This window comes from Lepidochelys kempii, chromosome 7, assembly GCF_965140265.1.
Source record: "Lepidochelys kempii isolate rLepKem1 chromosome 7, rLepKem1.hap2, whole genome shotgun sequence".
In the NCBI taxonomy this organism is placed as follows: domain Eukaryota; kingdom Metazoa; phylum Chordata; order Testudines; family Cheloniidae; genus Lepidochelys; species Lepidochelys kempii.
In genome coordinates this window covers 50671834-50693625 of record NC_133262.1, presented here as the reverse complement: position 1 = coordinate 50693625, position 21792 = coordinate 50671834, and the positions used below count along the sequence as shown (strand labels likewise).

General features: G+C 56.2%; 1 protein-coding gene across 1 annotated transcript in view; it reads left to right on the top strand.

Annotated features, from left to right (window-relative positions):
- Positions 1-20013, top strand: part of MST1 (macrophage stimulating 1) — a 63021-nt gene extending 43008 nt beyond the window's left edge. The window contains exons 5-18 of the mRNA XM_073354751.1: positions 2861-2997; positions 3773-3893; positions 4519-4646; positions 5233-5398; positions 6620-6750; positions 10888-10990; positions 11691-11827; positions 12581-12613; positions 12861-12972; positions 14126-14203; positions 17413-17559; positions 18582-18688; positions 19076-19215; positions 19852-20013. Coding sequence (XP_073210852.1) covers positions 2861-2997; positions 3773-3893; positions 4519-4646; positions 5233-5398; positions 6620-6750; positions 10888-10990; positions 11691-11827; positions 12581-12613; positions 12861-12972; positions 14126-14203; positions 17413-17559; positions 18582-18688; positions 19076-19215; positions 19852-20013 — 1702 coding nt within the window. The remainder of the gene's footprint in view (positions 1-2860; positions 2998-3772; positions 3894-4518; positions 4647-5232; positions 5399-6619; positions 6751-10887; positions 10991-11690; positions 11828-12580; positions 12614-12860; positions 12973-14125; positions 14204-17412; positions 17560-18581; positions 18689-19075; positions 19216-19851) is intronic.
- The last annotated feature ends 1779 nt before the right edge of the window (positions 20014-21792 follow it).

Below are 21792 nucleotides of genomic sequence, written 5' to 3'. Positions count from 1 at the left end.
TAACAAAGAAAATAACAGAACGCTACTAGCCGTCACCTTCAGCCCCCAACTAAAACCCCTCCAACGCATTATTAAGGATCTACAACCTATTCTGAAGGATGACCCAACACACTCACAAATCTTGGGAGACAAACCAGTCCTTGCCTACAGACAGCCCCGCAACCTGAAGCAAATACTCACCAGCAACCACATACCACACAACATAACCACTAACCCAGGAACCTATCCTTGCAACAAAGCCCGTTGCCAACTGTGCCCACATATCTATTCAGGGGGTACCATCACAGGGCCTAATAACATCAGCCACACTATCAGAGGCTCGTTCACCTGCACATCCACCAATGTGATATATGCCATCATGTGCCAGCAATGCCTCTCTGCCGTGTACATTGGTCAAACTGGACAGTCTCTACATAAAAGAATAAATGGACACAAATCAGATGTCAAGAATTATAACAGTCATAAACCAGTCGGAGAACACTTCAATCTCTCTGGTCACGCGATTACAGATATGAAAGTTGCGATATTACAACAGAAAAACTTCAAAACCAGACTCCAGAGAGAGACTGTTGAATTGGAATTCATTTGCAAATTGGATACAATTAACTTAGGCTTGAATAGAGACTGGGAGTGGCTAAGTCATTATGCAAGGTAACCTATTTCCCCTTGTTTTTTCCTCCCCCCCCCCAACGTTCTTGTTAAACCCTGGATTTGTGCTGGAAATGGCCCACCTTGATTATCATACACATTGTAAGGAGAGTGATAACTTTAGATGAGCTATTACCAGCAGGAGAGTGGGGTGGGGGGAGAGAAAACCTTTTGTAGTGGTAAACACCCATTTTTTCATGGTTTGTGTGTATAAAAAGATCTTCTGTACTTTCCACAGTATGCATCCGATGAAGTGACCTGTAGCTCACAAAAGCTTATGCTCAAATAAATTTGTTAGTCTCTAAGGTGCCACAAGTACTCCTTTTCTTTTTGCGAATACAGACTAACACGGCTGTTACTCTGTTACCTAGGTAGGTAATGGAATCTCCATCCTTAGAGGTTTTTAAGGCCCATCCTGACAAAGCCCTGGCTGGGATGATTTGGTTGGTGCTGGTCCTGCTTTGAGCAGGGGGTTGGACTAGATGACCTCCTGAGGTCTCATCCAATTCTAATCTTCTATGATCCTATGATTCTATACCATCTTTGCCCATCCTAGCTAATAGCCATTGATGGACTACCATCCATGAATGTATGTAATTGTTTTTTGAACCCTGTTATAGTCTTGGCCTTCATATCATCCTCTGGCAAAGAGTTCCTCAGGTTCACTGTGCGTTGTGTGGAGAAATACTTTCTTTTGTATGTTTTAAACCTGCTGCCTATTAATTTCATTTGGTGACCCCCTAGTTCGTGTTTTATGAGAAGGAGTAAATAAAACTTCCTTATCTACTTTCTCCACACCAGTCAAGATTTTATAGACCTCTATCATGTACCCCCTTAATTGTTTCTTTTCCAGCCTGAAAAGTCCCAGTCTTATTAATCTCTCATCATACGGCAGCCATTCCATACTCCTAATCACTTTTGTTGCCCATTTCTGAATCTTTTCCAATTCCAAGATATCTTTTTTGAGATGAGGCGAAATCAACTGCATGCAGTATTCAAGATGTGGGCGTACCATGGATTTATATAGAGGCAATATGATATTTTCTATCTTATTGTCTATCCCTTTCTTAATGATTCCCAATATTTTGTTAGCTTTTTTGACTGCTGCTGCACATTGAGTGGATGTTTTGAGAGAACTGTCCACAATGACTCCAAGATCTCTTTCTTGAGTGAGAACACCTAATTTAGATCCCATAATTTAATATGTATAGTTGGGATTATGTTTTCCAATGTGCATTACTTTGCATTTATCAACATTGTGGAAAAATACAAGTCCCAAAATTGAGTTCAGTGTCATGTGGTCTGGTCACATGCCATTGCATGCTTCGCTGAGTCATAGCAGCCATTATCCATAGGCTGGCTGAAGCACTGGGAACAAACTTTTTCCATGGTCCATTGTCTTTACTGTTGGGCCATTAGCACTGTCTAGCTTTTTCATTTTTGTACCTGAAAGGCTAGTTGTGGATGTTTCCAACTTCACAACATCTTTCAGTGACACACACATAGCAAAATTCATAACTCCAGATACAATCCAACAAGAATGCTACTTCACAAGGCTCACTTTGTACAAAACATATCATATTTATATGACAGTGGTGAATATGGGGGTGTCAGGGTGTTGCTCTGGGGCACTAAGTGTCACACACACACCACTCTGGGAGGCAGTTTTACTGGGCTGGTGTAATGGGGCGCTTATATCTGCTGGAGGCAAATGTGAATGCAGACACATGCATAACTCAGGCTATGTCTACACTACTGCAGTAAGTTGACCTAAGTTACACTACTCCAGCTATGTGAATAACATAGCTGGAGTCGACGTAGCTTAGGTCAACTTACTGTGGTGTCTACACCACACTGGGTTGATGGGAGACACTCTCCCGTCGACTTACCTTACTCTTCTTGTTCAGGGTGGAGTATGGGGGTTGACCAGAAAGCGATCTGCGGTCAATTTGGTGGGTCTTCTAAATCGACCCCTAAGTTAGACCTGCTGAATAGACCCCTGGTGTATCGATCGCCAGAGCTTCAATCTGGCTGCAGTGTAGACATATCCTAAGTCTATGCCAGGCCACTTGCATTGACCTACCTTTGTTGTGTAGCCCTGGCCTGAGTGCTAGAGCCCCTCCTTTGGGCTGTGCAGAGCCCAGCCCCAGCTGGTCTAGGGCACCCGTCACTGAAACTATCCCAGCCTCCAGCGCTCTCTGTGTCCCACTAGGTTTTCACCCTCTCTGCGGAATGGCCTTGAGGAGAACTACTGCCGGAACCCAGATAGAGATGAGCGGGGGCCCTGGTGCTACACCACAGACCCAGCCATCCGGCACCAGAGCTGTGGCATCAAGAAGTGTGAAGATGGTGAGTAAACCCCCTTCCCCCAAGCACAGGTGCTGACTTTTCCTTTTTCTGCTCAACCCCCACTTCACCTGAGGCCCCAACCTCACTCAGCCTCTTCCCCCAAGGCCCCACCTTTGCTCCCCCTCTTTCTCCCTCCACTCTGCCCCCTCCCCGGGGCTCCTGCATACCTGCCGCTCTCTGACCTCCCCCAATTCCCCCCAACTGCCAAACAGCTGTTGGGCAGCAGCACCACCCCCATCAGCTGTTGGGCAGCAGTGTTCCCCCATTAGCTGATGAGCAGGGGCGGGAAACAGCTGTGGCCAGTATGTGCAGAGCACCCACTGTTATTTTTCTGTGGATGCTCCATCCCCAGAGCACCAACGGACTCGGCATCTATGCCCCCATGCATGGAATAGCCATCTCCCATGTGCAATGGCTGGACACCTCACTCCCTCCGTGTGCTGGCTGGATGCTCCCTCCCTCCCTGCGCGACAGCTGGTGCCTGTGCACCAGCACCCAGCCCACACTTGCCCGTTCACCCCTGCACACCGCCATGCGCATATGTGCTGGATCCAGGGTTCTACCCACAAACCCTTGCCTGGCACTAGTCTGCTTGGTGATGGTCTGTGATATGGGGGCTCTCCTGGGGGCAGAGCTAGGAGGGTTGGGGATGCTGTGGATTCTCTGGGTTCAGTGCCAATGATGCCCACCTGCATAGCTGACAGAGGCCCTCAGAGCTGCCAGCCTGTGTGTGCCCTGCCTCGCTCCATGCCTGAAGCATGACTCTCTCTTGCAGCCGTGTGCATGTTGTGTAACGGGGAAGATTACCGGGGCCTGGTGGACCACACGGAGTCCGGGCGGGAGTGCCAGCGCTGGGACCTGCAGCACCCCCACAAGCACCCATACCATCCCCACAAGTACCAGCCCTCCCTATTTGGGGCGGGGATTGCTCATCCCCCACAGAATGTTCTCAGCATGGGATGGGAACAGCCTGGCCTTTGAGGGGTGGGGGGCTCAGGACGGAGCAGGGCTAGGTGGTGGTGGGGCAGCTCAGCACTCTGTCCAGAGCGGCGAGTTCCCCAGGGTCACTGGTTACTGCCCATGGATTGCTAGGGGCTGGGAAGCCTGAGCCCCCGCAGCACTACACAGGCCCTGCAGTGAATGCAGACCAGCCGGGAGGCATGGCACTCCGGGATGGGATGGGCACAAGCAGAGATCCTCCCTGCTGCCAGTGCTGAGCCCCCAGGCTGGCATTGCCACCTGCAGAGGAGCGCACTTGCCACTGCCCAGCCCCACCACCATGTTCAGGCAGGGTCCAGCACTGAGATTCTGTGGGTAACATGGATCCTGGCCACGTCCCCCAAACAGGGCTGGTCACTGCCAAGGGTCAGGCTGAGGCTGCACTGCAAACCCACTTCCTGAGGGTCCGAGCAGGGGGAGAACACATCCCAGAGGCTCTTGAACCAGGACAGGATCAGAACGTGGCTTTGTAAATATCATGGTTTCCCTCACCTCTCTCTGCCTCCTCCCCGTCCCACCCAGATACCCCGAGAAGGATCTGGATGACAATTACTGCCGCAACCCTGACAGCTCCGTGGGCCCCTGGTGCTACACCACGGACCCAGCCCGGGAGCGGGAGTACTGCCACCTACGCAAGTGCAGTAAGTGCTGTGTAGTGGGTGCCAATGGGAGTGTCTGGGATGTGTTTACCACACTGCTATGTTCGTATCATCGTTAACTCTCTGAGAGCAACGCTGATGTGCCCAATCTGGCTCTGGCTCTTGATGGTGTGAGGTGTAGCCACCTGGCAGGGCCACCCCGTGTCACCGTGCCCGGCTCCCTGCTCCCATGCCTCAGCGGAGTTGAGCCCTGTAGCCATGACAGACCTTTCCCCGACAATGTCCCCCTGCTGCCCCTGACCAGCACTGCTCTCTGCTCTGCCCCAGCGCAGGGGATGAGTAGCACACCAACCCCTTGTACAGCGCCCACCCCGCTGGCACTCGGGAACAAGCTCCATGCCCTTAGGGGGATTTCAGAGAGCCCATGAGGTCCAGCCTCTGGCTCACAGCCCTGAGCACTTGGCAGGGCCCTGCCTGTGAAGGGTCTGCAGCGTGACCAGTCCCCTGGCCAGCAGGCTGGTGCCAGAGTGCAAGGTGTTCCAGTGCCCACAGTATACACCACTCGTCCCTGCTCCCGGTGCTCCCAAGACAGCCCCCAGTGACGCTTGGCCTCTCCCGCTGCCCACATCTACGGAAGCAGAGAAACGTCCACACCTCACAGATACCACCACCAGCTGCTTCAAGCACAAAGGCGAAGGCTACCGGGGCAAGGTGAACGTCACCACGTCAGGGATCCCCTGCCAGCGCTGGGATGCCCAGACCCCCCACCGGCACCACTTCCAGCCTGAGGCATACGAGTGCAAGTAGGCGATGGACCACTTGGGTGTGGGGGAGGGAGGAGCTCCTTGAGGTCTATATGCTGGAGGTTCGGGGCTGGGGGGCATCCTTGTGCACAGGGAGAAGAATTCACTTTGCATCTGTGCAGGGATTGCTGGGTGGTCCTTGGGGGCTAGTTGGGGGAGGGGTCACGGGGGTCCCTGTGAGGGGGAGCTAGGTGGGGAGGGGTCACCTGGGGTCCCCATGAGGAAGGGAGCTAGCTGGAGGAGGGGTTGCCTGGGTCCCTGTGGTAGGCTAGCTGATGGGAGGGGTTTCCAGGGGTTCCTATGAGGGGGGGCTAGCTGGGGGAGGGTTCACCATTCGTCCCTATGAGATGGGGAGCTAGGTGGGGAAGGTGTCACCTGGGGTCCCTGTGGCAGGCTAGCTGTGGGAGGGGTTGCTAGAGGTTCCTCTGAATGGGGGGCTAGCTGGAGGAGGAGAGGCTGGGGTCCCTAGGGGGGCTAGTTGGGGGAGGGGTCACATGGGGTCCCTGTGTGGGGGAGCTAACTGGAGGAGGGGGTCTCTGCGGGGGCCGAGCTGGGGGGAGGGGTTGTTGGAGGTTCCTGGAGGGGTACCTGGGGGAGGGGTCACCTGTTCCCCCTCAGATGAGACCCGGCACCAGCACACAGTGCGCTAGCTGTCTGAATAAACACCCAGGGTCCTGGATGGCATGAACAGCTGTGCAGCTGTGGTTTGAGCTGGCTGGAACCAGACTCCCTGGCTCAGGTCCCAGGTGCTGCAGGCTCCCCCTGTGACCATGTACAATCCAGTCTGGCAGCTGCAGCATTGCTCCAGCTGGAGCTGGGCAAGAGGGGCTGGCTCTGCAGCCAGGAGTCACAGCATGGGAGCCAGCCTGGGGAGCCAGCCAGGGCTGGGAGTGTGGTGTGAGGCCAAGCAGGGCTTGCTGGTTCCGTGGCTGCAGGCCCTGAGCCTCCAGCACAGGTGTGACCTTGGCCCAGATGGGGTGGAGCCAACCTTGAAGGGGGGCTGCTTGTGAATGCCCATAGTCTGATGCCACAGCTTAGAGGGAGCTTAGGGGGAGCTGTCTGTGGGGGGCGATCTGAGCATCTGTATCCTTGGAAATTCCAGCCTGCAACTCACAGAAACACCTCTGTGGCTGGGCACAGCTCCGATGATGGGGGCTGGCAGCCACTGGATGCTGTGCGTTTGGCTGGGGCATTCCCAAGCTGAGCTGATATGTCTGCCAGGGACCTGCGGGAGAATTATTGCCGGAACCCTGATGGCTCAGAGGCCCCCTGGTGCTTCACCAGCCTGCCCAGCATGCGCGTCGCCTTCTGCTTCCAGATCAAACGCTGCACCGATGAGGTGGAGGTGGAGGGTGAGGACTGCCCTGGCGGGGAGGAGACACTGGGCTGCCCTGAGAGCCTACAATAATAAACCAGTGCTCACAGCCCAGTGCTCTGGAGCAACCCTACAATAACTAGTGCCCACTGCCCAGGAGCGACCCTACAATAACAAATCATCTAGTTATCTTAGGTGCCTGTACATGAATGCAAAAAGCCTGGGGAACATGCAGGAAGAATTGGAAGTCCTGGCACAGTCAGGAAACTATCATAGAATCATAGAAGATTAGAACTGGATGAGACCTCAGGAGGTCATCTAGTCCAACCTCCTGCTCAAAGCAGGACCAGCACCAACTAAATTATCCCAGCCAGGGCTTTGTCAAGCCGGGCCTTAAAAACCTCTGAGAATGGAGATTCCACCACCTCCCTAGGTAACCGATTCCAGTGTTTGACCACCCTCCTACTGAAATAATGTTTCCTAATTTCCAACCTAGACCTCTCCCACTGCAACTTGAGACCATTGCTCCTTGTTCTGTCATCTGCCACCACAGAGAACAGCTGAACTCCATCCTCTTTGGAACCTCCCTTCAGGTAGTTGAAGGCTGCTATCAAATCCTCCCTCACTCTTCTCTTCTGCAGACTAAACAAACCCAGTTCCCTCAGCCTCTCCTCGTAAGTCATGTGCCCCAGCCCACTGATCACTTTTGTTGCCCTCCACTGGACTCTCTTCAATTTGTCCACATCCTTTCTGTAGTGGGGGACCCCAAAACTGGACACAATACTCCAGATATGGCCTCACCAGAGCCGAATATAGAGGAATAATCACTCCCTCGATGCGCTGGCAATGCTCCTACTAATGCTATGATGTGATTGGAGCATTGTCATGGATGGGTATAAACTGTTCAGGAAGGACAGGCAGGGGAAGAAAAGGTGGAGGAATTGCACTATATGTAAGAGAGCAGTATGATTGCTCAGAGCTCCAGTATGAAACTGGAGAAAAAGCCTGTTGAGGGTCTTTGGGTTAAGTTTAGAGGTGAGAAAAACAAGGGTAATGTCGTGGTGGGCATCTACTATCAACCACTGGACCAGGAGGATGAGGTAGATAAGGCTTTCTTCAGACAACTAACAGAAGTTTCCAGATCACAGGCCCTGGTTCTCATTGGGGATTTCAATCACCCTGACATGTGCTGGGAGAGCAATACAGCAGTGCACAGACAATCCAGGAAGTTTTTGGAGAGTGTTGGGGACAACTTCCTGGTGCAAGTGCTGGAGGAACCAACTAGGGACCATGCTTCTCTTGACTTGCTGCTCACACACAGGGAAGAATTGGTAGGGGAAGTAGAAGTAGGTGGCAACTGGGCAGCAGTGACCATGAGATGATCAAGTTCAGGATCCTGACAAAAGGAAGAAAGGAGAGCAGCAGAATATGGACCCTGGACTTCAGAAAAGCAGACTTTGACTCCCTCAGGGAACTGATGAGCAGGATCCCCTGGGAGAATAACATGAGGGGAAAAGGAGTCCAGGAGAGCTGGCTGTATTTTAAGGAAGCCTTATTGAGGGCTCAAGAACAAACCATCCCGATGTGCAGAAAGAATAGCAAATATGGCAGGCAACCAGCTTGGCTTAACAGAGAAATCTTCGGAGAGCTTAAACACAAAAAGGAAGCTTACAAGAAGTGGAAACTTGGACAGATGACTAGGGAGCAGTATAAAAATATTACTCGAGCATGCAGGGGTGTAATCTGGAAGTCCAAAACATAACTGGAGTTGCGGCTAGCAAGGGATGTGAAGGGTAACAAGAAGGGTTTCTACAGGTATGTTAGCAACAAGAAGGTCAAGGAAAGTGTGGGACCCTTACCGAATGGGGGAGACAGCCAAGTGACAGATGATGTGGGAAAAAAAATTTTTTTTTTGCCTCGGTCTTCACAGACAAGGTCAGCTCCTAGACAGCACAGTATGGGGAGGAGGTGAGCAGCCCTCAGTGGTGAAAGAACAGGTTAAGGACTATTTAGAAAAGCTGGACCTGCACAAGTCCATAGAGCCAGATCTAATGCATCCAAGGGTGTGAGGGAGTTGGCTGATGTGATTGCAGAGCCATTGGCCATTATCTTTGAAAACTTGTGGTGATTGGGGGAGGTCCCGGACGATTGTAAAAAGGCAAATATGGTGCCTATCTTTAAAAAAGGGAAGAAGGAGAATCCCGGGAACTACAAACTGGTCAGCGTCACCTCAGTCCCTGGAAAAATCATGGAGCAGGTCATCAAGGAATCCATTTTGAAACACTTGGAGGAGATAAAGGTGATCAGGAACAGTCAAAATAGATTCACTAAGGGCAAGTCATGCCTGACCAACCTGATTGCCTTCTATAATGAGTTAATTGGCTCTGTGGATGTGGGGAAAGTGGTGGATGTGATAGATCTTGACTTTAGCCAAGCTTTTCATATGGTCTCCCACAGTATTCTTGCCAGAAAGTTAAAGAAGTATGGGCTGGATGAATGGACTCTAAGGTGGATAGAAAGCTGGCTAGATCGTCGGGCTCAACTGGTAGTGATCAGTGGCTTGATGTCTAGTTGGCAGCCGGTATCAAGTGGAGTACTCCAGGGGTCTGTCCTGGACCTGGTTTTGTTTGGGGGATTTGATAGCTGCTTTCAACTACCTGAGAGGTGGTTCCAGAGAGGATGGTTCTAGACTATTCTCAGTAGTGGAAGAGGACAGGACAAGGAGTAATGGTCTCAAGTTGCAGTGGGGGAGGTTTAGGTTGGATATTAGGAAAAACTTTTTCACTAGGAGGGTGGTGAAACACAGGAATGCGTTGCCTAGGGAGGTGGTGGAATCTCCTTCCTTAGAAGTTTTTAAGGTCAGGCTTGACAAAGCCCTGGCTGGGATGATTTAATTGGGGATGGGTCCTGCTTTTGAGCAGGGGGTTGGACTAGATGACCTCCTGAGGTCCCTTCCAACCCTGATATTCTATGATTCTATGGATGATGGGCTAGATTGCACCCTCAGCAAGTTAGTGGATGACATTCAGCTGTGGGGAGAGGTAGATATGCTGGAGGGTAGGGATAGGGTCCAGAGTGAGCTAGACAAACTGGAGGTTGGGACAAAAGAAATCTGATGAGATTCAACAAGGACAAATGCAGAGTCCTGCAGTTAGGACGGAAGAATCCCATGCTCCGCTACAGGCTGGGTACTGACTGGCTAATCTGCAGTTCTGCAGAAAAGGACCTGGGGATTACAGTGGACGAGAAGCTGGATCTGAGTCAGCAGTGTGTCCTTGTTGCCAAGAAGGCTAACAGCATACTGCACTGCATTAGTAGGAGCATTGCCGGCAGATCGAGGGAAATGATTATTCCCCTCTATTCAGCACTAGTGAGGCCACATCTGGAGTATTGCGTCCAGTTTTAGGCCCCCCATTACAGAAATGATGTGGATAAATTGAAGAGAGTGCAGCGGAGGGTAGCAAAAATTATTAGGGTGCTGGGGCACATGACTTATGAGGAGAGGCTGAGGGAACTGGGCTTATTTAGTCTGCAGAGGAGAAGAGTGAGGGGGGGATTTGATAGCAGGCTTCACCTACCTGAAAGGCGGTTCCAAAGAGGATGGAGCTAGGCCGTTCTCATTGGTGGCAGATGACAGAACAAGGAGCAATGGTCTCAAATTGCAGTGGGAGAGGTCTAGGTTGCATATTAGGAAAAACTATTTCACTAGGAGGGTGGTAAAGCACTGGAATGGGTTACCCAGGGAGGTGGTAGAATCTCTATCCTTAGAGGTTTTTTAGGCCCATCTTGACAAAGCCCTGGCTGGGATGATTTAGTTGGGGTTGGTCCTGCTTTGAGCTGGGGATTGGATTAGACGATGTCCTGAGATCTCTTCGAACCCTAATCTTCCATGATTCTATGATCAGTGCCCACAGCCCAGTGCCCAGGAGTGACCCTACAATAACAAACTAGTGTGTACAGTTGAGTGCCCAAGAGCGACCCTCCAATAACAGAACACAGTGTGTGTATTACCTCCTGGGCAGTCTCTGGAGGTCTGGGAGCAGGGCAGGATGCACTAGGCCAGCAGTGCCAGGATGGTCTCTGAGGGGTGTCATGGTGGGGACGGAGGCTAGGGAGCTGCAGGGGGAGCTGTGCACCCTCAGTAACAGCTGTTCTTTCCCTTCCCTCACTCCAGACTGTTACCATGGAAATGGTGAGCTGTACAGGGGCAAGATCAGCAAAACCCGGAAGGGCATCACTTGCCAGAAGTGGTCAGCAGGGTCACCACACACACCCCAGTAAGTGGGGGTCTCCCCTCCTCCAGAAATGGCCCCCACAGCCACTGGGAGATGCCCCGGGTGGGGAGGTCCCTGCACTGGGCCCAGGAACCTAGGCATGTGACCGTGCCATGGAGCCTGGGTCAAGGCGAGCAGCAGGGCCGGGGCAGTGGGAATGGCACTCACCTCAGGGGGAGGGTTGTGGGGAGTGTTGGGACAAGGGATGAGAGGTGTGGGAAGATTGAAGGGTTGGGGGGATTGAGGGAAACCAGGGCAGCAGGGGGGTTGAGGAGGCGGCAGTGGGGAGGGCTGAGGGGCGAGGAGCTGAGGGGCAGGGGCAGGAGGGTAGCTGAGGTGTGGGAGTTTGAGGGGCGGGGGGCAGCAGGATGGATGGGGGGTGATGGGCAGGAGAATTGCTGGGGGAGCTGAGTGGTGCGGGGCAAGAGGGTGGCTGGGGGTGGGGGGTGACTGAGGTGCAGGGGCAGGAGGGTGGCTGGGGGGTTGAGGGGTGGGGTGGCTGAGGGTCAGGGGGCAGAAGAGTGGCTTAGGGGTGGGTGGTAACTGAGGGGCGAGGAGCTAGAGAGTGATTGGAGGGGGCTGAGGGGTGGGGGGCAGAAGAGTGGCTATGAGAATCTGGGCTGAGGGATAGGGGGCTGAGAGGCAGCCGGGGGAAGGGGTCAGGGTTGAGGGACACAGGGCTGATTTCCCCATCTCCCCACAGGATCTCGCCTGCCATGTTCCCCACCATGCGCCTGGAGGAGAATTATTGCCGCAACCCTGACAACGACAGCCACGGGCCCTGGTGCTACACCATGGACCCCAGCACCCAGTTTGATTATTGCGCCATCAAGCCCTGCGGTGGGTGCCTGGCACACAGAGGGGACAGCTCAATCCCAAGGCCACTGCCCCACGCCATGTTCTCTGGGGACTGGAGTCATGCTGCTGAGTTGAGAAAATGCAGTGGGTTCGCGGCCTGGCTCCCCTCTGCCAGGCTGGCCTGTGGCCCAGCCTCCTGTCGACCCAGGGCCACTGCCAGGGCCACCTCTCCAAATCCACAGGCTGGGCTGCCCCAGGGGCCTTCTCCACAGCAGAGCCAGCCCTGGCTGCCTGGTGTTTGGCACATGGATCTGAGCCCTCTCAGGGCAGACCTGGGCTCTGGCCTAGCAGAGGGATGGGCGGATTGGTGGCCCCAAGCTTGCTCCCTTAAACTGCCCTGTGGGTTCCAGGTAACCAGCCATACCTGTGTCAGGCAGATGGGGCTCCGGGGCCACGGACAGGCCAGGGCCAGAAGGTGCTCAGGTGGGGGTGCACTGGAGGAGGGGGTGAAGGGGTGTGATTAAGGGCTCGATCACCCCACTCCAGTGCTGCAGTGATAGGCTGGTTCAGTACCAGCGTGGAAGCCGGGAAGAGTTTTCAAAAGATTTAATCAGCGTTAAAAGGAGCTGGGTCTCTGCAAGGTGGGAGTGAGGAGCTGACTTGGGGGCTGAACCCCCTTCAGGGCTATGCTTTGGCCATTCCCCAGACCTGGCGCCATCCATGCTTGGCTCACCTACTGTGCTCCACTTCTTGGGGCAACTAATCTTCCCCACCTCTGGTTTGTTTCCCCAACAGGTGACAAGACGCTGGCCATCCTGGAGACTGCAGGTAAAGCCCACCAGCTGTGGCCGGGGTCCAGGTGCTGGGGCCAGGCGGGGGCAGCTCAGTCAGGGGATAGTGCTCAGGAGCAGAGGCCACAGAGCCCCTAGGTGACCCCACCTCCCTCTTGGGACTGGGAAAACACCCAGATTACCAAGCAGCTGCCTCTGGCTGGGGGAATCTTTGGGGAGCTCCTGCTGAGTCTGCTGCCGTCCCCGGCCCCCGTGCGCTGTCCTCATCCTCCCCATGTCTGCAGATAATATTGTCTTTGCCGAGTGTGGCAAGAGGGATGAGCGCCGCCAGCTGAAAGGCCGTATAGTCGGGGGACGCCCCGGGAACTCACCCTGGACCGTCAGCATCCGCAACCGGTGAGCCAGGGTGGGACTGGGGCAGGAGAGCTGGAGAGTGGGACCCTGCTGGGTCATGGGGAAGCAGCGGCAGCAGCCGTGAGCCATTGGTGCCTGTCCATTGCTCCGCTGACTCAAAGTGGAGACTCAGGCGGCAGTTATTTGAACTCCATTCAGTGGGGCAAGAGTTTAATGGGTGCGGAGCAGCAACGTGTGCATCTCCCAGAGCAGCTAGAGCCCGGCCCCAGATCTTCTGGGGGTAGTAACACTGGCTGGCTGGCCACTCTGAGCAGCTTCCCACCACCATGGCTCGCCAGGCACAGGCTGGGGGTCAGCAAGCCACGAATGTTGGTGCCTGCCCCCAGGCCTCACAATGCGCACTGCAGTTCCCCAGCATCCAGACCCCCAGGCACTCGGCAGCTGCAATAGCAGGGGCCTGGGGACTGGCACTTGCAGAATAGCCAGTGGTGGTCACACTTCCTGCCATAGGTTCCTCACAGAGGAGAGAGGCTTATAAGCTGCATGGAGCTGAGACCCACGGTACCATCTCACAATGAGCCAAAGTGCCATGCAGACCAGTGACCGCTCTGACTGTGGCCAATGCCACAGAGGCAGAGACTCCCCATGCACCTCACTGTCCCATATCTGATCTGCTGGAGGCCAAGCGCGCCCAGCCCTCAGAGAGGCATGGCGATCCGGAGATTCAGCCATTCCCAGGCCTGAACGGACCATCGTAATTATCCAGTCTCACCTCCTGTAGGACACAGGCCAGAGAAAATCCCCAAAACATTTCCTAGAGCCAGAAAATAGCCAATCTTGAGTTACAAATTGTCAGTGGTGGAGAATCCACAATGACCCTGGGTAAATTGTTCCAATGGTTACTTATTCTGACGAGTAAAAATGTAAGCCTGATTTCCAGGATGAATGTGTCTAGCTTCAGCATCCCATCTATGGACAGTGGTAGCCCTTCCTCTGCCAGCCTGAAGAGCCCAGGATGAAAGATTCGGTTCCTATGCCAATATTCTGCACAGTGATCAAGCCACCCCTTCACCTCCTCTTTCTTACTGCTGCCAGATCCACCTGGTGCTAACTAGATTGCCAGGCCCTGTGAGGCAGGCAGGGGCACTGCCTGGACCCTGCCTCTCCCATGTGCTGTGTGCTTTCTGCCCCGCAGGGAAGGAGTGCATTTCTGTGGAGGATCCCTAGTGAAGGAGCAATGGGTCATCAGCACGCGCCAGTGCTTCTCCTCCTGGTAAGGTGTCAGCTGTACCCTGGGGCCCCTCCAGGGGAGGAAATGCGGTGTTCTGTGCACGAGCCATTCTGGCTGAGCACATGGCACTGGGGGGGGGGCGGGGGGGCTGGAGCAGGGGACAGTCCCACTGGACCCTGACTGGTCCAGAGATCAGCTAGCTGGTGCCTTTCAGACGCTCAGCGCTAGTCCAGGGGTTGTTACCATCCAGTCCTCCATGGTACGGCGGCCAGCGGGGCCGGGCTCAGTGATGGGCCGGGGAGCAGCGAAGGGAGGCAGATGGTCCCTGCTGACTAGCACCACTGCAACAGCTGCAGGCATCATCTGGTGGGTGCTGCAGTGCACAGGTGGGCAGTGGACAATAGGAGCCTGTGGTTTGTCCCTTCACCCCCTACCCTCCCTAGCTGCAGGCTACACAGGCGTCTGGGCAGCACCATGCTCAGCCGCTGTCAGCCTGGCCTCCCACCCCTGTGCCGCATGGCATGTATCAGCCCCAGAGCGAGCCCTTTGGCCTGGGTATGAGGGGGCTGCTGTAGTGATGGTCAGACACGGACTGTCTGGGAGCACCTTCCTGGGCTGTGCAGCCCTGGCCTGCAGGGAAGGGCCAGTCCTTCCTCGCCCACTCCTAATGGCACCATGGGCAGAAAGGCGGGGCCCCAGATATGGGGGACTGTGAGAGAGCCCTGCACAGCCAGTAGGGTTGCCAACTGTCTAATCATGCAAACCCAAGTGCCCTTGCCCCACTCCTGTCCCACCCCATCTCCGAGGCCCCGCCCTGCTCATGCCATTCTCCCTCTCTCCATCACTCACTCTCCCACACTCTCACTTACTTTCACCAGGCGAAGGCAGAGGGTTGGGGTGCGGTCTCTGGGGCCAAGGAGTTTGGAGGGTAGGAGGGCACTCCGGGCTGAGCCTGGGGCAGGGGTTAGGGTGTAGGAGGGGGTGCAGGGTGCAAGCTCTGGGAGGGAGTTTAGGTACTGGAGGGGGCTCTGGGCTGGGGGAGAAGGTTGGGGTGCGGGAGGGTGTGCTGGGTTCAGGCTCCAGTAGGGGGCTCAGGGCTAGGGCAGGGGATTGGGGTGTAGGGGGGGTGAGGGGTGCAGGCTCTGGGAGGGAGTTTGGGTGCAGGAGGGGGCTCAGGGCTGGGGCAGGCGATTGGGGTGCGGGTGGAGGTTCAGGGTCAGGGAGGAAGTTAGGGTGCATGAGGGAGTTCCAACCTGGGGCAGGTGATTGGGGCGCAGAAGCAGTGTGGGCTCTGGCCAGGCGGTGCTTACCTTGGACTGGTCCTGATCAGCAGCGCAGTCAGGCTAAGGTAGGCCCCCTGCCAGCCCCTAGCTCTGGGCCGCTCCTGGAAGCAGCCAGCACATCCCTGAGGCCCCTGGGGAGGACCAAGTGGTCTCTGCACACTGTCCCTGCCTGCAGGCACTGCCCCCATAGCTCCCTTTGGCCAAAGTTTCCAGGCAATGAGAGCTGTGGAGTCGGAGCTTGGGGCGGGGGCAGTGCGTGGAGACCCCATAACCCCCCGCTTCAGGGACATGCCAGCCACTTCCAGGAGTGGCGCAGAGCCAGGGGCAGGCAGAGAGCCTGACTTAGACCTGCTGTTCCCCCAACCCCAGCCTTGAGCCCCCTCCAGGACCCAAACTCCCTCCCAGAGCTTGCACCCCCCTCTGCAACCCAACCCCCTGCCCCACCCTCAGACCAAAGCCCCCTCATAGAATATCAGGGTTGGAAGGGACCTCAGGAGGTCATCTAGTCCAACCCCCTGCTCAAAGCAGGACCAATCCCCAACTAAATCAACCCAGCCAGGGCTTTTTCAAGCCTGATCTTGAAAACCTCTAATGAAGGAGATTCCACCACCTCCCTAGGTAACCCATTCCAGTGCTTCACCTCCCTCCTAGTGAAAAAGTTTTTCCTAATATCCAACCGACACATCCCCCACTGCAACTTGAGACCATTGCTCCTCGTTCTGTCATCTGCCACCACTGAGAACAGTCTAGATCCATCCTCTTTGGAACCCCCTTTCAGGTAGTTGAAAGCAGCTATCAAATCCCCCCTCATTCTTCTCTTCTGCAGACTAAACAAACCCAGTTCCCTCAAAAAGAAAAGGCGTACTTGTGGCACCCCAGTTCCCTCAGCCTCTTCTCATAAGTCATGTGCTCCAGCCCTCTAATTATTTGTGTTGCCCTCTGCTGGACTCTTTCCAATTTGTCCACATCCTTCTTGTAGTGTGGGGCCCAAAACTGGACACAATACTCCAGATGAGGCCTCACCAATGTTGAATAGAGGGGAATGATCATGTCCCTCGATCTGCTGGCAATGCCCCTACTTATACAGCCCAAAATGCCATTAGCCTTCTTGGCAACAAGGGCACACTGTTGACTCATATCCAGCTTCTCATCCACTGTAACTCCCAGGTCCTTTTCTGCAGAACTGCTGCCTAGCCATTCAGTCCCTAGTCTGTAGCAGTGCATGGGATTCTTCTGTCCTAAGTGCAGGAATCTGCACTTGTCCTTGTTGAACCTCATCAGATTTCTTTTGGAGCAACCTTCTAATTTGTCTTGGTCCCTCTGTATCCTATCCCTACCCTCCAAGTGTATCTACCTCTCCTCCCAGTTTAGTGTCATCTGCAAACTTGCTGAGGGTGCAGTCCATGCCATCCTCCAGATCATTAATGAAGATATTGAACAAAACTGGTCCCAGGACGGACCCTTGGGGCACTCCACTTGATACCAGCTGCCAACTAGACATGGAGCCATTGATCATACTGGTTGAACCCAATGATCTAGCCAGCTTTCTATCCACCTTATAGTCCATTCATCCAGCCCATACTTCTTTAACCTGCTGGCAAGAATACTGTGGGAGACCATATGAAAAGCTCCCACAGTCCAAACCCCTCGGCCCCAGCCCAGAGTCCACCCCACCCCCTGCACCCCAACCCCCTGTCCCAGCCTGGTGAAAGTTAATGAGGGTGGGGGAGAGTTAGCAACGGAGGGAGGGGGGATGGAATGAGTGGGGCGGGGACTTGGAGAAGGGGCGGGGCAGGGGGCAGGACAAGGGTGTTTGGGTTTGTGTGATTCGACAGTTGGCAACCCTACAGTGGGAGCTCCTGCTGAATGGAGGCTGGGGATCAGGGCGGGGGCTGAGGAGCAGAGTGAGGGCTGGGGGCACTGTGCTGGAGTGATGTGCTGCAGCTTGGATCTTGCCTCCTCTGGCAGTGACACTGACCTGTCTAGCTATGAGGTCCAACTTGGGACCCTCTTCAAGGACCCGAGCCCCAGCGACCCCGACAAACAGGCCCTCCCCATCCTGAGACTTGTCTGCGGGCCCTCTGCGTCCAACCTGGTCCTGCTGAAACTAGCCAGGTGAGCAAGCTGAGGGCGCCGGCTTGGTGAGGCCAGGACCGGGTGCCAAGGCGTACACTGGACTCCACCCCCACCCACCCACCATGCAGCTCTTGGTGTGACAGCCTTTCCTTTCAACTGGAGTGCCCCCTTTCCCTACAAGGGGTGTAAGGTCTGGCTGGCTCCAGTGATTTTCTGTGCTCCCACAGAGAACCTCCAGGAGCCAGCCAGGGGCCCTGGGGACAGCCAGGGCATGCCCTGCCCAGGCGTGCCGGGTGCCACGATGGGAAGGGTGGTGCAGAAGTGCACGGCCGGTATGGGCACTGGTGGTGCAGGAGGCCGGCCCATGGGGCAGGTGTCTGGCTGTGACAGGGAGGCAGGTGGGGTAGTATATGGCCCTGGCAGGTGGCATGACCTCAAGGCAGGTGCCTGGCTGTGATGCAGCCCATGCATCCCACAGCACAAAGCTCTGCAGCGCAGCCTAGCCCTTGCCAGCCCCTCAGGCCTGCAGCCAGGCAGCCTGGTTCAGCACCACTTCCTCCCTGTGCCAGGAGCACCAGGAAGGGGGCAGCTTGGAGCCTGCACTAGTGGCTCATCTCTGGCTGCACTTCCAGTCCCTGGCTCTGGCTCTGCCTCCCTGACCCCCCCATGGCCTGGTGCTATGGCTTCATGCAGGGGCATGCACTGGCATCCAGCTGGCACGCCCTGGAAAGCAAGAGGCAGCTGCAGGCAGGGGAACAAGAAACCTGGGCCAGCGTGGGGGGAATCCCCCAGCTAACACCAAATTCTGGGGCTGAGGAGTCAGCAACCCCCAGGGCTGGACAGAGCTGAATGGGCAGTTCAAACCTCTGCGAGTCATTAGCCCGGGTCCCTGCAGCAGTCCTGTTGTGCTTGAGTCACATTTGGAGGCTGCTCCAGATCAATCTGTGCTGAAGGCCTGTTTCTGCAATGGCCATGGTGAGGGCAGAGCCCATGGTGCCATGCTGGGAGTTGGGTGGCAGGGCGTGGGCGGGCAGCTATGTGGCACTGCTCTCTCTTGGCAGGCCAGCGACTCTGAACAAGCGGGTGGCTCTGATCTGCCTCCCACCAGAGCGGTACGTCGTGCCTGAGAACACAGAGTGCGAGATCGCCGGATGGGGTGAAACCAGAGGTACAGACCCAGGGTCAGGGAGGGGGCAGCCAGGAGGTGAGGACTGGAGAATGCCATGGGGCACAGACACCCCCAGAGCCGTCCAGTCTCTTCTCCAGGCTGGGGCTGTCTGCAATGACACCCCACCTTCCCCAGCTTTCTCCTACCCTGCCTCTATACTACAGGAGCCCCAGCCGGATTCCTGCCCCATGCAGCTTCCCCTCTGCTCCATCCCTCTGCCCCATCCCTTCCACCACTGCCACATCAGATCCCAGACAGGGACCCCGTCATGGCCTAGCCAGCCTCCCCTCCAGCCAGCCCTGCCCAGGCCGGGGGGAAGCGAGATGGGGCCACCAGTCCTTGGGCTCTAGCACCTAGGCCTCTCACCTGCTCTCCCTCCTGCCCCAGGTACTGGCAACAAGACTCTACTCAACGTGGCCAAGCTGCCTGTGATGAGCAACAAGGAGTGCAACATGGCGCTCCGAGGCCAGGTGAAGGAGAGTGAGCTGTGTACTGCGCCCCTGAGAGCCAGGGTGGGGGCCTGTGAGGTGAGCTGGGGGGCATGCTGGTTGGTGCATGCTGGGGGAAGGGGAAGGGAGTGCAGTGGGGGCAGGCTGGGAGGGAGTGCCCTGGGGGAGGGGAGTGCCGTGGGGGAGGGGAAGGAGTGTTGTAGGGGGCAGGCTGGGTGGCAGTTCAAAGGGGGAGGAGAGTGCTCTGGGGGGTGGGAGGGGAGGGAAATGTTATGGGGAGGGGAGGAGAGTTCTGTGGCGGAGGAGAGTGTCGTGGAGGAGGGAAGGGGAGTACAGTGGGGGAGGGGAGGGGAGTGTTGTCTGGGGAAGGCTGGGAGGGAATGCTGTGAGGGAGAGGAGGGGAGTACTGTGGATGGGGGAGTGCCATGGGGGCAGGCCTGGAAGATGTGCTATGGGTGAGGAGAGGGGAGTGCTGTGGGGGCTGGAAGTGGATCCTGGGGAAGGAGGCCATGCAAGGTGAGCATGGGGAGGATCTGTGAGTGGGCACGGCAGGACATGGCCCTGGGGGACACGGTGGGGCAGGGCAGGACAGGAGCACAGGAGTGAGGCCAGGAGCCCTGGGCCCTCCACAGTGGCTTGGCACTCCGAGTCCCTGCCCATGCTGAGGGGCCAGCGCAGGGCGTAAGAGTTGGCATGTTCTCTTGGCCCCTGCAGGGTGACTATGGGGGGCCGCTGGCCTGCCTGACCCATGACTGCTGGGTGCTGGAGGGCATCATAACCCCAATGCGTGTGTGTGCCCGCAAGGACCAGCCAGCCATCTTCACTCGTGTCTCGCTCTACGTCGATTGGATCAACAAAGTAATGAGGATGTTCTGAGCTGGGGGGGGGCCCAGCTCAGGGCCCAGATGGCCGGGGACAGCCCCCACAATGAGCTCAGCACTGCTCTCCCCTCCGCCTCATGATGGCCATTGGAGTTCACCCATGCCAAACTGTGCCAAACCCTCACAGCATCCCCAGGCGGGGCTCTGAATCCAGACTGTCTGTCCCATGTGCTGAGACCAAGCCAGGCCAGCCTGTCCCTGGGTTGTGGGCATCAGCCTCACAACAGGGGGTTGCTCCTCATTACTGCATTGGGTGATTGCAATAAACATGCTTAAGGTGTCTCTGTCATGTGGGCCGGGGGGACCTGGGTGCTGGGGTACAGGACCAGCTCCAAGGACTGGTGGGAGCCTGGGCAGGGCCTGGCAGGCTCCAAGTCCACCTGGAGGAGATGGCAGCAGCATTGGCGGGATGGGGCCAGGCTCTGGCCCTGCCCACTCCAAGGAGCCTCTCCCCCGGGATCGGGGGAGGCGGGGGGGGGGCGGGCGCTGATTCCTGAGTTTGCTGTGACCCACAGGAGCCCAGTGCCTGGCCTGGGCATGTCTCACTGGGAGCCTTTGTATGCTGCAGCCACGTGCATCACTGGGAGAAGGCAGTGATGCGCTGGAGCTAATGGTGGGGGGGCAAAAGGAGGAGGGGAAAGGTCCTTGAGTGCTGGGGGGGGGCAGGAGGCAGTCCCTGGGTGGGGGCAGGGAAGCATGTGGCCCACTGGCCCGTCAGCACATGGGTCCTAGGCGACATGGTGGAGATAGAGGAGCTGGTTCATGTTTCTAAGTTTGCCAATAGAACAGGAGCTGTGACCCAAATCCCCGCCCACAGCAGGAGGGAGCAGGTCTGTGTCCACCAAGGGGAGGCTCCCAGCTCAGCCGGCTGCTGGCAAACAGGTGCACCCCCCCGAGCTCCACAAGCCTTGGTCTTTCCCCAGCAGGCTGGGAATTTACACCCCCCCATCATGGGACACACAAGTGCCCTGCCCTTTTCTGGACACACCCCGCCCCCACCTCACCCCCCCCCGTGCACCCTAGTCCACGGCCTGCAGGGAGCCGGGTCACCTAGTCATGGGTCTCACCTCAGTTCACCCTCTCCTTAGCATTCACCTCTCAGCCGTATCTAGGAAAAACAGACAGAAGTTTATTTAGCAGAGCTGGAGCCAGACCCATGGGGCTTGGAAACCCACGGGAAGAAGTCAAAGAAAAACCGTATGAACCTGGAATTTGACTCCTGACCATGGGACTTGGCTCTCCACTAGTGGCCTGGCCTTCCAGCCTGTAGCTAGTTCACAGAGCTGTAAGACCCCCCCGCTCTGTGATGGGTGACTTGGGCTGGTCCCTCTGCTCTTCTACAGATCCAGGCTGTTTCCTAGCCAAAGGCACTGTCCGTGGGCTCGTTTGTGTGTATCAGAGCTCACGTCTCCACTTGGTCCAGACAAGCATCCAAGCCCAGTCTCCTCGGTGCAGCTGGAGTCACCCCAAAATCCACCTCGCCGCCACGGACAAGTCTCTAGGCAGCAGTTTTGCACCCCGTATCCATCATGTCATGCAGCACCACAGCCACTGCCCCTGCGCACCATTCTCACCAGCCACGCCAGTCAGTTCCTGCTTAGCTTTTGGCAGAGCCCCCTGTGACAGATTAGGTGCCAGAAAACCCCTTTGGAACTGCCACCTTAAGTGCTGGGACTACCTCTAAGCCTGTTTTCCCTGGCAGCTTGGGCCTTCAGTGCCTTTCCTATTGTGCTTGACCCAGGTCTAAACCACATCCCCCAAAAGCTACAGGCTT